A 16,245-nucleotide genomic window follows, 5' to 3' on the forward strand; every position below is an offset into this window, starting at 1 on the left:
CAACTGTATGAATATTCTCAACTGTAGCTTTTTGAATGATAATTATATTTCAGCCATGAGTGGGAGAAATCTCCCACAGATACCAATATGTTTCAGTCTTCACTGGAAAACACTCCTTCATATGTCATTTGGGGAGTGGGTATTTAAATGCAAATTGTTGGGAAAATAACATGTTTTCTTATTCTGTTCTTTCTCCAGAGTGAGAAATTTAGTAAATGATAGAAATCCTCTAATCATTTCTTTTTCATTCTAAAATTTTAAAAAAAGGAAAAGAAAAAAAGAAAGTTTGCTGTTGTTTTCAAATGTACAGGCTTTGAAATTAGATAATATTTCTACAATGTTTTTAAAAATGATGTTAATGAATAAAATATTAGGCCAATGTTTTGGGCTGCTGGGAAGAACATTCCTCAGCTTCTCTCATAAAACCCAAAGAAATCCTGGCCTGCCAGGCATGTCTCTCTGTGTAGATAACTCCCTGTGTGTAAATAGCTCCCCTTTGCAGCAGTGGTAACAAATAAGCCATCGTGAGAACCTCTGTGGTCCAGACTCGGGTGATAGGAATCTTTGGGATCTCCTGCCTGAATTCTCCCAGATTGGACCTGACTTTCTTTGAACAAAGATATGAAGGCTGGAGTTGAGGGTAGAAGCTACATGTTTTCCTTTTCAGTTCTGTTTATTTTTACCCTAAAATTAAAAAGAAAATCCATATTCATTTTTTTAGAATATGGAATAAAATATTTGTGGTAGAAAAAAATCATCTATTTCTTAATCTGTATTTCATGAAAATTATTTTGCAGAACTATGTAATAAAAATTTATGATCTGGTCCATTTTTATGTTATGAGCTATTTCTTACTATATAAGAAAATCTTTCGGTTTACATTTAAATTCAGTGAGTAGCTGCTCCTATCCACTCTTTAAAAGTGTTTTCAAGAGGTTATCCTGGCTTCTACCTTTCTTTTCACAACGTCACCATTTACTCAGCCATCTAAGACCTAGGACTGTTTCTTATTTCTCCTTTCACCTCTTCCCATCTGATTGGCTGCACAGGCTGTGGATTATACCTCTGGAAAACTCTTCAGATCAGTGTAATGCTTTCTATTTCCATTTTCCCCATGCCTCCTTCCCTAAAATCAGGTCTTCACACTTTCTTACCAAATTGTTATGTATGCCCCTTTTAGCCTATCTCTGCGTATCACGGCCAGATTAAATGTACTAAAATGTAGCCCCAAACTCCTTTGTTGTGTGTAAACTCATAAGTCTTTAACTACATTCTGTTACTTAATGAGATAAGCACACATTTCTTGGTCTGGCCATCGAGGTTTTAGTAGTACAGACCTGACCTACCCCTCAGATCCCAGTCTCTCTCTTCTCACATTTAACCTCTGCTTCACAAGATAGACTATATTTGCTCTTCCCTCAATAGGCTGCAGAATTGCTTGAGTCTGACTATTGATTTTTTTTGTCTCAAATACCCATCTCTTCACCATACCTCCTGATCTCTTAAAATTGTACACTCTTAGAGCCATCGCAAATGCAGTGTTCTAACGTCCACTGTCACTTTGTGACATCTCACTCCTCTTAACCCCCGTGGCACCTTAATTTCTCTTGTTTTCATTCTCCCCTACCCTAGGGTGTGAATTGTTGTGGATATCGCCAACATAGGAATAATTATGATGCTAAAGGAAAATAAAGTGACTACTGCAGAGTTAGAACTTTAGTAACTATGTGAAGCTTTTAGTGGAGACCTGTATTTCGTTTCTAGCTCTACTACAGACGTTTTTGTGATAGTGTGTTTATAACTTACATAAAACCAGCTATTATAAATCCAAAGCAACGAGAGATGAAAACTTTAGAATGTTTGCTTTCGTTCTTTTGTTTATGATAAATGTTCTGTGTTCAAAGGTTAAAGCAGTAAAGTTGGGTCATGTTCTGGTAGTGGATGAGGCAGACAAAGCCCCAACAAATGTCACCTGTATTTTAAAAACTCTAGTAGAAAATGGAGAAATGATTCTAGCAGATGGAAGACGCATTGTTGCAAGTGAGTATGAAAAGGCAACTTTCATTTCAGTATATTCAATATTTACATTTCTGGTATCAAATCACACAATTAGCTGGTTAATTTATCTGCCAACAACAGGCATAAGTTCAGTATAAGTCACGTTGTCCATATTGATAGTTATTTATAAAAATCAATACGTCTGAATCTAGCTTTGTCAGCTTCACTTTCTAATAGCCAGAAAGCATCTCTGAAAATTTCAATAGTAGTTTTAGGACAAATCAGCTTCATATATTTTCTACACTGAAAATACAAACATACAATCCTTATTATACTCATCTCTCAATTATTTGTGTGCAATTTATTTTCTTCCATTGTTGTCTGAAATTTGTTATAGTCTTACTATATTTCTATTACTAATAATATTAAAAATTAATGTTATTATTAGCTCAGTGTAATTAGGAAAAAATGCTGAACATTTTATTTTACACATGTATTTATCATATATATGTATGAATATATGTGTGTCTAAATATATATTATACACACACCCTGCTTCAGGAAGAAGTTATCCTGTTTTGGGGTATCTTCTTCCTTTTATTTTATTTTTATATTGTTGTTGTTCTCTGGGAAAATGTAGGTGGATAAATCTCATAAATCTGTTTAACCTACAGAGAAAAATTGTCTAATGCAATGTGAGAACATTTTCTAGTTTCTAGTCTAAAAGTTCTGTGTCATGAAAAGACTTGGAAATCTATAACTAGCCATTGAAAATATACAGTCAGTTGCAGGGTAATCAAACAAGTTGAGACTAATAACCAAAATCTTCAGTATTCAAACAAAGCATATACAGAAGGCCCCCATTAAAAATGTACACGTGCATCATCACAGAGATTTCTTCTTGGATGTTGTCATTGCAAAATTGCCATTTCTAAGCCTAGGAAACTCAGCACTAGTAAAAGTATTGTAACATTTCAGTTTCACAATGAATTTATGGGGTAAAAATGAGAATGATATCCTTTAGAAAAATCATTCAGACTTTCAGGATTAGAATTCTGTCTGCCCTTTTAAGAGGCATTATGTGGACAGTAAATGGAAAGCAAGAAAGAATTCCTGAAACAAACTTGTAGTTAAACTGTGGCTATCTCCTGGTAACCCTCTACATGTGTTTATATATTTTTGAAGGATAGTCTAGAAGTAAAAGAGTCATCATAATTTTTAAATTCAAGTTTGATAATATTGTAGACAATATGTTAAACACAAGAACCTCTGAAGCTCTTTTGCATGTGGTTTCATAAAGCGTCCATTCTATGGCTATGATTTTCGTCTTCTTTGTTTTTTTCAATTTACATTTTTATTGTCATTTTAATTTTCATTAACTGAGTAAATTTTGCATGTGACCACATACCTTTGTTATTTGCCACTACAAAAAGTAAAGGAGATCAAATGTTAAAATTAATGGTGGTATTAGTACATGAGTATATGGCACATTGAAAGGTTACTTTTTGATATCGTAAGAAAAGTACAAGTGTAAGTTCTTACAGACTCATCTCAAACAAAACTCCAGGTGCTTCACAACTATCATTTGTTAAAGATGGACAGCCTAAGGCTGATGTTTAAGTAAACCCAAATGCCAAATGTTTCTTCTTAAAATAACCATAATAAAGTTTTTACTGTCTTAAAGTGCTGTTTAGACAAGCGGTTCTATCTGAAATGTACGTCATCCAGTAGTGTGTAACATTCACTTCCTTAAAACCTTAAACGTTTGCATGAGGAAAGCTCCAGTCAACTTGAAATTACTTATTTTAAGAACTATGGTAGAATCACTTAAATGGAAATAAATCAACTTTCCTCTAATGAGTTGACTAGGTGTTCAAGACCTTTATTCTATGTGGTTGAGTTTCAAGGTGCATAATCTGAATGGAAGTTACTGCTTAGGTGCAGAATGGCAGGCTTTTATGCTGATTTGATAAAAAACGAAAGGATGTTTGGATTATTCTTTGAGGATCCTTTGGATTATCCCTTGTTATGGATTCTATTTTTTTTTAAAGGGATAACAGCATCTCAAGCCAAGTTTAAGTACTGTAAAAGACACAGTTAGACAAGTTTGCTTTTTAGACGTGCATTTAATTTTAATAAAAATGCAGATTCCTGTATAATTTAGTATACACTTTATTAGTACTCTGTTCTTAAACAGACTTCCTCGAAAATGTTTTTGTTTTCTGCAAATTGTTCAACCAGATTTCTTAGAGTTTTTTTTTACAATTAAACAGTATGACTACTTATGTGATTTTTAAAGGCTATAACTTTATATTCTTAAGAATTATTAAATATCAATAAAGAATACATAGAAATTTTGTTTTTCAGATTCTGCTAATGTCAATGGACGAGAAAATGTTGTTGTGATTCATCCTGATTTTAGGATGATTGTTCTGGCCAACAGACCTGGATTTCCTTTCCTAGGCAATGATTTCTTCGGTACCTTAGGTAAAAACATTAATGATCATCTTAGCAAAAACAATAGCAATAACAATAATAATATTATCTTAGAAACAATGCTGTCATGGCTGTCACTAACGCCACCAGGTGCTGAAATCATCATCACGACCACCACCTTGTGAGAGGGTTTGTTGTCCCCGTTTCAGAGAAGGAGAGTGTCTGGCATTCAGAGAGACTGTTTTTCTAGGGTCACTCAGATAGTGATTGTTAGAGCTTGGCTTCTTCTCTAAGTCTGTCTGATTCCAGAGCCTGTTTTCTTAAACAACTTAACTGTATTTTGTTGTTTAGGGCCCCTTAGAATAAAACACAAAATAAGGAATGGTTTTTAGTGTTTTTGTCCCATCTCCCTCACTATGAAAAGGTTTGTGACCAGCTCTGAGGGGACTGGTTCACGTGGATTGGTGGAGCCCTGGGATAGACCGACTCATCAGGAGTCTTTAAGAAGAGCTTCTCTATGGCGAGGAGGTCATTTTGGATCCTGGTCATTCTCAGACTCAATGTGAAACAGGCTCAGTCTCCTAGGAGGATTTTCCCAGGGAATTCCCCATGCAATGATTTAGTACAAGGCTAGGCAATAGAGCATTGTTTATAGGAGAAAAAAAAAAAATGGGTAACAACCCAAATGTCCATCCAAATGGGACTGAGTAAGGAAATTCTATTATGTCCACACAGTAGATTACTATGCAGCTGTTTAAAAAAAAACAAGTTTACCCATGCTGATACCAAAAAAAAAAACCCCAAAAAAACAACTAAGTGAAACAATAAGACAGAACAGTGTGTACCAGTGTGTCTACCAGTTGAAAAACAAAAGGCAGGAGGGATGTGTGTGCATGAATATTCTCAGACATGCACAGAATTTCTCCCGAGGTGCGCATGTCTCTTACGTCCTCTTATCTCTCTGCCCTTGCTTCCTGTTCTGCTCTGTGCTGCTCTCCCCATCACTCACCCTCCACTTGCCACTCTGCTCTCCCGCCTCTTCCTTGAACATGCCAGGTACGCTTGCCTTAGGGTCTTTGTATAGCTGTCCCTGGAATGCTCATCCTGCAGATACCTGCGCTGTCACCTTCTCAGTGAGGCCCACCTGGCTGACCTCCCCCATCATCACCATTTCTGATGTCCTATTCTGTGCTTTTCTTTCTCTTTTCTCCTTGAAATGTACAGTTTCTAACATTTATAATTATTGTTTATTGTCTCCCTATACCAGAATATAAACTCTACGAGTGCGGAGATTTTTGTGTTTTTGATCACTGATAGATATAAAATCCCTAGGGTAACGCTTGGCACATGGAAGGCATTTAATAATTATTTGATGAATGAAATGAATATAGAGTCCATTATAGTTTTATATTAGTGTTACATTTGACTCTCAGCAAAAAAAGCAAAAGCTGTTTTTCACATTCATATTTGGACAGGTTTAGCTGATGAGATACAAGCTCCAAGTTATCATGGTTGCATTTTATTCAGTTGCTTTCATAAATATTATAATAATGATAAAATAATTGTTTGAATGATTTTGAAGTCAAAGTAAGTCTGGATGTCCTTTCTTTCTAAAATGAACATGTTCAATAATCCAAATCTATTTACTTTTAACTTCCTTTGGTCCCTTGTCTTTTGGATTATGAATCAGAACTGTGTGAACTTTTTTTTTTACTTTTTTTTCCCATTATGTTAGTACAGAGCTTTATTTGGCAGTGTACTTTACATGTGTAACTTCAGTCAATGATAGCAAAAATAGTACAAGACAGAAATTTCATTGCATTCTGGACAGTGTTAATGCTTTGTCCAAAAGTCTTCATCCAGGAAAAAATTTTTTTGTTTGATAGTGTAGTCTGTTTACAATGTTGTGTTAACTTCTGATGTACAACATAGTGTTTCAGTTTTATATATATATTTACATATATATTCCTTTTCATATTCTTTTTCATTATAGGTTATTACAAGACATTGAATATAGTCCCCTATGCTATCCAGTAGAACCTTGTTGTTTATCCATTTTATATATAGTAGTTAGTAGCTGCAAATCCCGAACTCCCAGTTTATCCCTCCACCAGCCTCCCTCCCTCATACCATAACCATAAGTTTGTTTTCTCTGTCTGTGAGTCTGTTTCTGTTTTGTAAATAAGTTCCTTTGTACCATTTTTTTTAGACTCCACATGTAAGTGATATCATATGATATTTTTCTATGTGAACTTTTATATGAGAAATTTATCTCTCCTGAGTATAAATTACATTTTTCTAGTAAATTCTCAGTTGTCTAAATTACAGATGAAATATTTTGTGTTTCTACATTCCTTTTTCTTGATTTTAATTTAGACATTGTCTCTACAGGTTCACTTTTCCAAAACCAACTCTAAAGTAGACTCTAGCATCTGCATAAAATATAAATTGTTTAGAGAGTGATGATACTGATTTTTCCTTTTTTAATATAAAGCAGCATACATGTGAGATAGATGTATATAATTTCTGAAGATACTCAACATGTGTTAAAGTTAAAAATGCAGCCTCAGAACCATATGAAAAGTATTTTCCAATTAATGGGAAAGGAGTAAGTTATCAAAACTGTATATGTTCATATATATATGCATTAAAAATATTAATACAGGTCTGGAAAAATAAATACATTGGACTGTTAACACTGGGTGCCTATAAGGGAGAGGGTAGGACTGGCAGAGACACCGAGGGGCTTCTCTTTTTTTCTTTTTCTATTTGGGTATCTCCCAGTGAAATTGTGTTCAAAAAATATAATTTTTAACAGAAATAAGTCTGTGCAGAATGAACCACACATCACTCAGTTTCCTCTTCTTTTGCTTTAGTCGTTTGCTTTTTTTCTCTCTACCTATTGTTGGGCGGGTTTTCTGTGCAGTTTTACACATTTAAAAATAGGAGTGCTTTGGTGAACCACCGTGGCTCCTGTAACAATCATTCTGTACTTCCTATGGCATCATAATGGATTCATTGCCTGCTGAATGTGGATCTTTTTTCTCTTGTAGGTGATATTTTTAGCTGCCATGCAGTTGATAATCCCAAACCCCACTCGGAGCTCGAGATGCTCAGGCAGTATGGCCCGAATGTGCCCGAGCCCACCCTTCAAAAACTCGTGGCTGCCTTTGGAGAGCTGAGGAATTTAGCCGACCAGGGGATTATTAACTATCCTTATTCCACCAGAGAAGTTGTCAACATAGTCAAGCATTTACAGGTATGGCACACGCCAGGGTGTTAAAGTTTAAAAGAAGCCGTCAATCTGAGCCTTTTTTAGACTGCCTAATTTATCCAAGTCTTTCCATTTCCATAAATATAATACTGATTCAAATGATATTATATGAAGTGTCTGTAATCTAAATGAACATTTTCCGTTTAGCCTTTGGATTCACTTTGGCAAGATTCTGTGCCATTATTACCAAGGAGCTAGGAAATTTGGTAGAGGCTTTTGTTTTTGTTTTTGTTTTTGTTTTGTTTTGTTTTGTTTTTTGTGGAGGAAGCAGGATGCAGAGGAAGACAGAAGAATCAGACAGCAGGGCAACTTGACTACTGTCTGACTTTATACAACAGGCGTGTGGTATCTGAGTGGAGAATATTTTCATTTTGAAAACAAAAGACTCAGTGATTAAAAAAAAAACAAGACTAGGAACTAGCAGTAATGACTATGTACCTGTAAATCATGTGAGAAAGTTTTATAAGACTTAGAGTCAGTGAGCAGGAGAATGAAGTTCCTCATAGCCATGTACAACATAAAGCCCACCAAAGAAAACAAAAAACCCAAGTAGATTTTATTTTGATAACAAATAATGGTTTCCAAGCTAGCGGTCACAAGCTCATAGCTCTTGACCTCTGTTCCATCCCCACTCTCCAACGAAGACCTAGAAAGGAAACTAGAAAGCTTTATTCTGCCTGTAAAACCATGAGTCCAGCTCAGCCCCCAGTGCCCAAAGAAAATCAAGACAGAGCCAGTAAAGGACCCAATGGACACCACCAGTGTACAGTTAGCTGTTAGTAATACTTGGTTTTTTTTTCTCTATTTTTCTCTTCTCTGTACTTTTTATATTCTTCTCCCCTTCTTTTATTGTTCCTTTTTTTTTTATTCATAGACTTGCAACTTCTCTAAATACTTCTGTATAGATATTCAACAGTCCCCTTTATTTAAGTATCATTTTTTAATTCGGTCAGCTATACTCATTTTAAAGACAGGAGATTTCAGGCAGCAGTGGAAGTCACCAAACACTGGGATCTGAGCACTGATTTAACATTTGAGAGGAAGAACTATTCCCTCTCAAACTCTGATATTTATTTAAAAAGAAAAATATTAAGTCATCAGAGCAAACATTAAAAGAGAAAAATGTGTATTTTCCTCCTATGTGGTTATCTGCCGAGGCTAGTAAAGAAAGATCTGCTGAAGGTTTTTTGATCATTATTGTTCTGTCAGTCTTGTAAATCTTTACGATATTGTGTATTTTATCACAGGGTAATACGGGATTTTTTTTTTTAACAGAAATTTCCCACCGAAGGTCTCTCCAGTGTGGTTAGAAATGTGTTTGACTTTGATTCCTACAACAACGACCTGAGGGAGACTTTGATGAACACTTTACACAAACACGGGATACCCATCGGAGCAAAGCCTACCAGTGTGCAGCTGGCAAAGGAGTAAGGCAACCTCACTGTTGATAAAAGTCTCTTGAGTGTTACTCTTCTGATTCTCAAATGCTGAACATTCTGAATCTAGTGTGATACTCTTCTAAGCTGAGTTGATGTGGAAATTACTTTCCACGAGTCAGTTCTTCAAATATATGTTGCTATTTGCTGGCTGGATTTCAGTTAAATAGCATTATTTATAGGCCTGTAAATTGAGAACTTCGGTTATTTTGAATGTCCCATGAGTAGATGTAATATAATCAAATAAAGGGAAATATTTGTTTCTTTAACAGTCTCTGTCCTTTTGTTGAATTCTTATGACTCTCATTTTTCCCTAATCTAGTGCAAAATCACTGTACAAACATGAAAACTACGTGAAGAGATAATATGTATTTAGTTAAGATGTTCTTATTTATGTCACCATGTATTTTCCTGTTACAGTAGTTTTCTAAATTTATAATCATATTAACTTGAGAGTTTGGGTGACTTATTTCAGCTTGACAGATGAGAGAGGCAGAGAGAACAAGTAGGTTTGTTTCATGTGGACTAGTTACCTGCCTTTTATTTTGTAATTACAGGCTACATGCTTAACCTTAGTAAAGAATCATGCGAATGCTATTTTGTTGACCAGAAAGATAGTTGATAGTTTATTAGTAGGGTCATTAAGTCAGTGCAAATTAACTAGAAAACAGTTTTAAATATGCATAACTTACTGATAATGCATCTAATGCACCTATGTCTATAAGTCAGTCAATTGTCATGAATTCCCAAGGGACAAAAATTACTTTTAAATTGTTATTTAACTTTAGTTTCATATAGGAGGCCTTCTCTACCTTTCTTAGAAAAAAACTGTTAGATATGAATTAATGAATAGTCCAGCTACAGATATATACATATATATTCTGTGTACACATCACCGTTACTTATTCTTTGCAGTTATTATAAAATGTGTCAGAATATACGCCAATAAAAATAAATTGTTAAAGCTTCAACAATTTCGTCAAGGATTTCTTAAAGAGAAACAAATATTTCCCTTTTACAGTAAAAGCACAAGATGGAGTTATGTTAGAAATGATCAGTGAATTGGTTTATATTATTAATGAGTAATTTGTTTTGAGAAGAGTGACTTGGTGTCAGTTGCTAACACAACACTTCTCTGTAAAATACTATTTTGCTGGTTGATTCTCAGTGTTTATGGGCATTTTGAGACTAGTCTGGTAATTTAATGGGCACTTATCTTCTATATTAGAGAGTTCAAGAAGTGTGTTTAATATGCAAACTTCTGTTTGTACTCATGTTTTATTTCCTTTTCATAAATTATATCTTTATTTTCAATTAGAAATAAGATGACTTTTATTACTATTAACAGATTTACAGAGAGTTCTCGTTTCATAGAAACCAGGCTTGTAATTTTAAAACAGCTTTTTTTGTACTCTTGCACAACTTGAAATAAAAATTCAAATGCATATTAGTTGGTAAGATCAGTCAAAACAAGATTGTTGGCAAATTTCTAAGGAAGATAAAATGATTTAACTTACTCATTTCTGTCCCCTATTCTAAACTGAACAATTCTTGCCATGACTTGTTAATTGTTGCTAAACCTTCTGCTTCACGAGACGTTTTGCTAAATCAGATTTTTGAGGTTGCTTTTGCGCAGTTCTACAGATACTATGTTAGTGAGGAAAATTCACATTGGACTTCTGTCACTAGGAAGGAAGAAGGACTAAATGTTTTCATTACTATTTAATTGCTACTAATAGCCTCTTGCCCTGAATGAAAATTTCTTGCTACTACAATTCTTGCTTAATTTTCTTGTTCTCTAATCCAAGCATACTGCTTCCTCAGTAGGAGCAAAATTACATTGAATCCAGGTTAAGATGGTCACATTCACACTCAAGGATGGAAAAATAATTGGGCCATCCACTGCATATAACTCAAAAGAGATGTGAGGCACCTGTTGTAGCAGAGGGACGTTTCCACCCGGGGCAGAGCTGATACTGGACTAGACGCACGGTCCGCTGCAGCTCCTTCCTCCTCAGCCGAGATCAGAATGTGCTTGGCTATTTGGTGATGACCCGTCAGTGCACTTTTAGTGACATTCCCGTGTGGGACGCTATCGTTTTCCCTTTTGTTCTCCTGAATAATGCAGTGCTGGTACCTATCTCATAAGATCTCCAAGCATCATGAAAGGCCCAATGTGACACTATGAGATGATGTGACTTATCTTCTCTACTAAGCCTTTGCTAAACCTGGTACTTTTAGGCTGCATTGTAGTAGATGGTTATTTTACCTGTCTTGACTGTTCAGTGAGAGAGGTTCTGGAAAGGGGAAAGAAGGCCTCACTTTCTGTTCTAATGTTCTAACGTGTATAATTTTACATGTTTTACTTTTTAGATGTCCACAGACCATTTGGGAACTGGAATTTTTCATTTTGTTTTCTTACTTAAATAAAATAGAGATGTTAAAGTAAAGGTCTATTCTGAAATTGCTAGTTCTTGGGACCTTTGCCTCCAATACAGCAAAGCTTCACCACACTGCATTGCCTCCTCTAGGGGGATAACACTGGCACCCTTACCAAGGCAAACGAGAATCAAGTTAATCAGGCATTTCTATCACATTTCAACACAATATGAGTAAATTTATGCATTGGTAGACATCACCATAAACATATCAAGTGAGGGAAGGCAATACATTTTTTTGTATATTTATATTTTTATTGAAGTATAGTCCAGTTTACAGTGTGTCAGTTTCTGGTGTACAGCACAATGCTTCAATACACTTTCAAAGCAGCAAAAATTAAAATGCTGATATTCATCAAGTGCTAACTAAGTGTTCTAAACATTTTGCGTATATTAACGAAATATATACAATAATTCTATTTTTTCTATTAGGCAAGTAATTTTTCCTGTGATCTATTAGGTGTAGGAGTGTGTGTATGTGTGTGTTACAGATGAAGAAACTGAGGCTCAAGAGACTGTAAATAACTTAACACATTATACAACTAATAAATGGCAAGATGGGAGATTCAACCACAGACCTCTCTGTTCCAAAGCCTGTCTTTTAGCTAAATCCACCCAGCTGTCGCTGCATGAAACATGATATCTTTCATGAGACACTCATGAGAAAAGCAATGTAATAATCATTGGATTGCAAGATTTTAAAGATAATGGAAAGTTTAGAGTTGTTTTTCAAATTTCATTTCCTACCGTTTTGGAACATAGATCTTGCAAAATATACGTTGAATTTTTCCATTAGTGACTAGGCCCATTGTTCTAGTCACACTTCCCTTCAAATTAATGCCATTTGTCATGGACTACAGAGGAAAATAAAAACATCTTTTTTATAAGATGCAAGCAAATTTGCATAAATCTTTTCTCTTGCAGTAAGGATTTGGTTTTTGAAAAATCAAAATAGATGATATTTACAAATTCTTCAAAATAAATGGAACAATTCTTTTCTTTTTGAAGTTTATTCTGCATAGAATACTTAGCACTGCCATCCTCAAAATCCTCCTCATTAATGTATTTATTGTTAGCAGAATTATTATAAATCACTGTGCATTTGCTGTGCACCTGTGATTGCTTCTGAGTCATTACAAATTAAAGAGAATTGGCCTCCATCTCTGGGCTGATAGCTCCTGTATTCAGAGATGGAATGGATTACCCAGGGGAAAGGTAGGATATACTTTTTGGAGACTTGGTTCAGACAGATTGGAACAAACCTTACTGGAGAGGTACTCGAGGGATTCAAACTTGAGACGTCAGAGTAAATAGTCTTTAATGTACTTCCAACGCATAGACTCTGATTCAGTGTCCCTACTTGAATTGGAAAGCTGAATAAGTGGTCACTCTTCTCCCTTATATCAGCAACCATTCATTACTCTATCAGCCAGTCCTGTAACATATGTTACTCCCGATGAAGGTGGCCAAGGTCATGTTTTCCTGTTATAAGAGACGTTAATATCTCATTGCAGTGTGTGTTACATGAGCATGTTGAGTACTGACCTGTCTCTTTAGAGGAGTGCTAGGGATGTATATTTGCAAACAGAACAGCTTCATCTATATTGAGTGTGTCTTAAAGGAGTATCTGTCTAGGATCAGTTTTCCAAGTTAACTTACCTTGTGTAACTAGAACACCAGTAGCTGCTGCTTCTCTGACCACACCAACTACAGGGTCTTCCAAGTACCACAGGCATCAGAAAGAACATCCCTAACCAGTGCCTCTTTTTAGAGTAATTTCATTAGGTTTATCTCTGAATATAGGAATGATTATTACTTTAGTATTTCTCCCATTAAATTAAAAGACTCCCTTCTTAAAGTTGTGGGCTTCTACTTCCATTTTCCGGACTATTAAATGCTATAATTTTCTATTTTGTTATCTTAGTTTTTACAAACAACTTAACAGTATTGATCATGGAGTTCTAAGGAGTATGATTCCACTCTGTGTGATGATTTACTTTCACTTCGTGAAAGAGCTCTTAATTTTCAAAAACAATAATACTTACATAATGACATCTCAGAACTGTTATAAGCAGAAGGATGGCATTGGGCTTTATAGTTTCTTAGTCTTGCCCTGTGTTCTCTTGGTATATTATGAAGTAGTTTCACAGACGTTTTCTTTGCTTTCGGCTCCTTTATAGGGGTACAGAAAACATTTAAAAAATATAGCTGATCTACACAGAAATTGTCAAGATCTATGAATCGTCTTCCATACTCATCTTCAGCAGCCTCACAGAATTATCCTTGATCCCTTAAACATTTGTAAGTGATATTTGTTACCTGGCTGGGTAACATTCCCCAATCCCCGCCAATAGCTAATTCTACCAAATACAGCTGCAAAGTCGATTGCATCATTTGTTGAGAGTCATGTAGTCAGGATGCAATAGGGAAGATCTGTCAGGGTGTTTTGCAGCTTGCCATCAAGATAAGAAACAAGTAGGTGAAGAATTTGGCAGTTACAATGTAACCAAGCATTCACTCATTTAACAAACACTATTGAGCATATATGTGGTAAACACTAGGTAAGGAATCAGAAATCTAATGAGGAAGGAGGCTCAATATCTGCCTTCAAAGAGGTCATGATCAGCTGGGGTAACGCTCAGGTAAAGATTGACTTGTGTTATATGAGAGCCACATGAGAGAGAGCAAAGAGGTAGAATTGCTGCCTTCTGCCCTGAATCTTTAAAGGACTAGGAGGCAAATAGAGGCAAAGACAACGCTTCAAGCAGAGACCATTTTAAGAGGGCATGGTGCCGTTTGGTGACTAAAACTAAGGGTTAAGTGAGGGCATGCCATGTGGTGAGACTAAAAGCGAGAGAAGAGTCAGGGGGAACCGGAGAAGAATTTTAACCAGAGAGTAACATGGTATGATTCATGCTTTAGAAAGACCCCTTTAGGTTTTCTAATGATAAGAAACTGAAAGACAGTGAAGCCGAAGGCAGGAAGACCTACCTATTGGGGGGCAACTGCAGTAATCTCAGTGATGAACCTTGAGAGCCTACATTGTGGCAGCGGGAATGAAAAAGAGGGACAGGAGTGAGAGACATGTCCGTGGCAGGATCGATGGATTCTGAGTGCCAGAGATTCAAGTGAGTAAGATGTAAGCCTTACCCTCAATGAATTAACAATCTTGGAAAAACATGTGAACGCTCAGCCTTATGATGCAAAGTTCTATTCAGAGTGCTACATTCGCAGTACGGCATCTCATCCTCTGAGTCCTTCTTGTGGGAAATAACAATGGTTTTCTGAGGTTTGCGGGGTTTTTTGGCTTTGTTTTGGTTTTCTGGGAAAATTTCCAACTGGAAGAGTTTCAGTCCCAGTCATTGTTGATGTGAATGATTAGAAAAAGAAAGAATTTTAAGATTTGCAAGTACTAAGATGTGGTTGGTAAAGCAGATGGCAGGAAAAGAGTTTTTGCAGTGAAATTTGAGGAAAGATGAGGGAAAGGAAACCCAGGCTCCAGAACTATAGTCTCACAACTTCTGTGAGGAGGAAGAAAGCCAGAGAAAGACTGTGTGGAGCGAGCTGACAGCACCCACTCTGGCAGAGTGACACTGGGCAGCGGCACTGAGGCTGCTCAGTGTCAGTCTGGGTACTGGGAAGCGTGTTTGAGAAGTGTCGGCCATTAATAACAAGTTTCCCTAAATCTTTTTCCATCTCATGCATCCAAATTTCTGTGACCACAGCAGGCCCTTGGTCGCAGAGATGCACGAGTCTAAGTTATAAACCATAATGTCTAAATGCAGAGCCAGGAAAAAACACATATACGTACTTGTATGTGTATCATTTGCAGCAAAGCTAAATTAACATACCAGTGACATGTGAGACTGTAAGGAAGGGAGATTCAGACGTTTCTAGAAAGCAAGGCAGAATAATTGGAAATAGTAGTACCATTATTACTAATTGAACATGTTTAAAGTGACATTTCTATTTTCTATATTTAGTGTGTTGACTTTTTACTTCAGTATGTGTAAATATTTGTAAGGGATGCCATAGATTCACTTCTGACTGTGCTCTCTAAAACTTTTATCCTCTATCAGGTCTTAAGTTTGAAAATGGCACATTCTACAGAACTCCATCCTAAGAGTTTCTAAGAGTTCTGCATGTGCAAATATCCAGGGAAACCCTGAAGAGCGAGAGATTCATTCTACCCAGACAGAACTATGAGAGAGGGAGGCAAGGGGAAGTGACGCTGGAGTTGAGCCTTAAGAATGAGAAGGATTTCATCAAAAAAGGCAATAGCAGAAAGAAATTCGGGGCTGAAGTAATAGCCTCATGGAAGCATGAACATGCATAGCATGTTCAGGAACAGCAGGTAGCACTTCGAGGTAACTAAGGCAGACATTGGCTGGAGAGGAAGAGGAAGGCTAAGAACCAAAAGTGGAAATATTTGTCAGGGTTATTCTATTAAAGGTTCCAGTAAACTGAGTTGAATAGTCCAACTTAATTTCTACCAGAGGTTAGATTTAAAACATTAGGAATGAGTGAGGCCTGATAAAATTGGAGTTGTTCTTTTTCTTCTCAAAGATGGTAGTAATTGGTGAAGTTTTGTGAGTCGGTGGAACTTCCCTGAAGGGTTCCATTATTCCCGTGAAAATTAGTAGTTCTTGTGGTAAGGAAATGC

General features: G+C 36.1%; 1 protein-coding gene across 1 annotated transcript in view; it reads left to right on the top strand.

The window, feature by feature from the left end:
- Positions 1 to 16,245, top strand: part of VWA8 (von Willebrand factor A domain containing 8) — a 295,349-nt gene that overhangs the window by 156,132 nt on the left and 122,972 nt on the right. The window contains exons 23-26 of the mRNA XM_072976319.1: positions 1,905 to 2,040; positions 4,366 to 4,485; positions 7,488 to 7,693; positions 8,984 to 9,135. Coding sequence (XP_072832420.1) covers positions 1,905 to 2,040; positions 4,366 to 4,485; positions 7,488 to 7,693; positions 8,984 to 9,135 — 614 coding nt within the window. The remainder of the gene's footprint in view (positions 1 to 1,904; positions 2,041 to 4,365; positions 4,486 to 7,487; positions 7,694 to 8,983; positions 9,136 to 16,245) is intronic.

Source organism: Vicugna pacos, chromosome 14 (genome assembly GCF_048564905.1).
Source record: "Vicugna pacos chromosome 14, VicPac4, whole genome shotgun sequence".
In the NCBI taxonomy this organism is placed as follows: Eukaryota; Metazoa; Chordata; class Mammalia; order Artiodactyla; family Camelidae; genus Vicugna; species Vicugna pacos.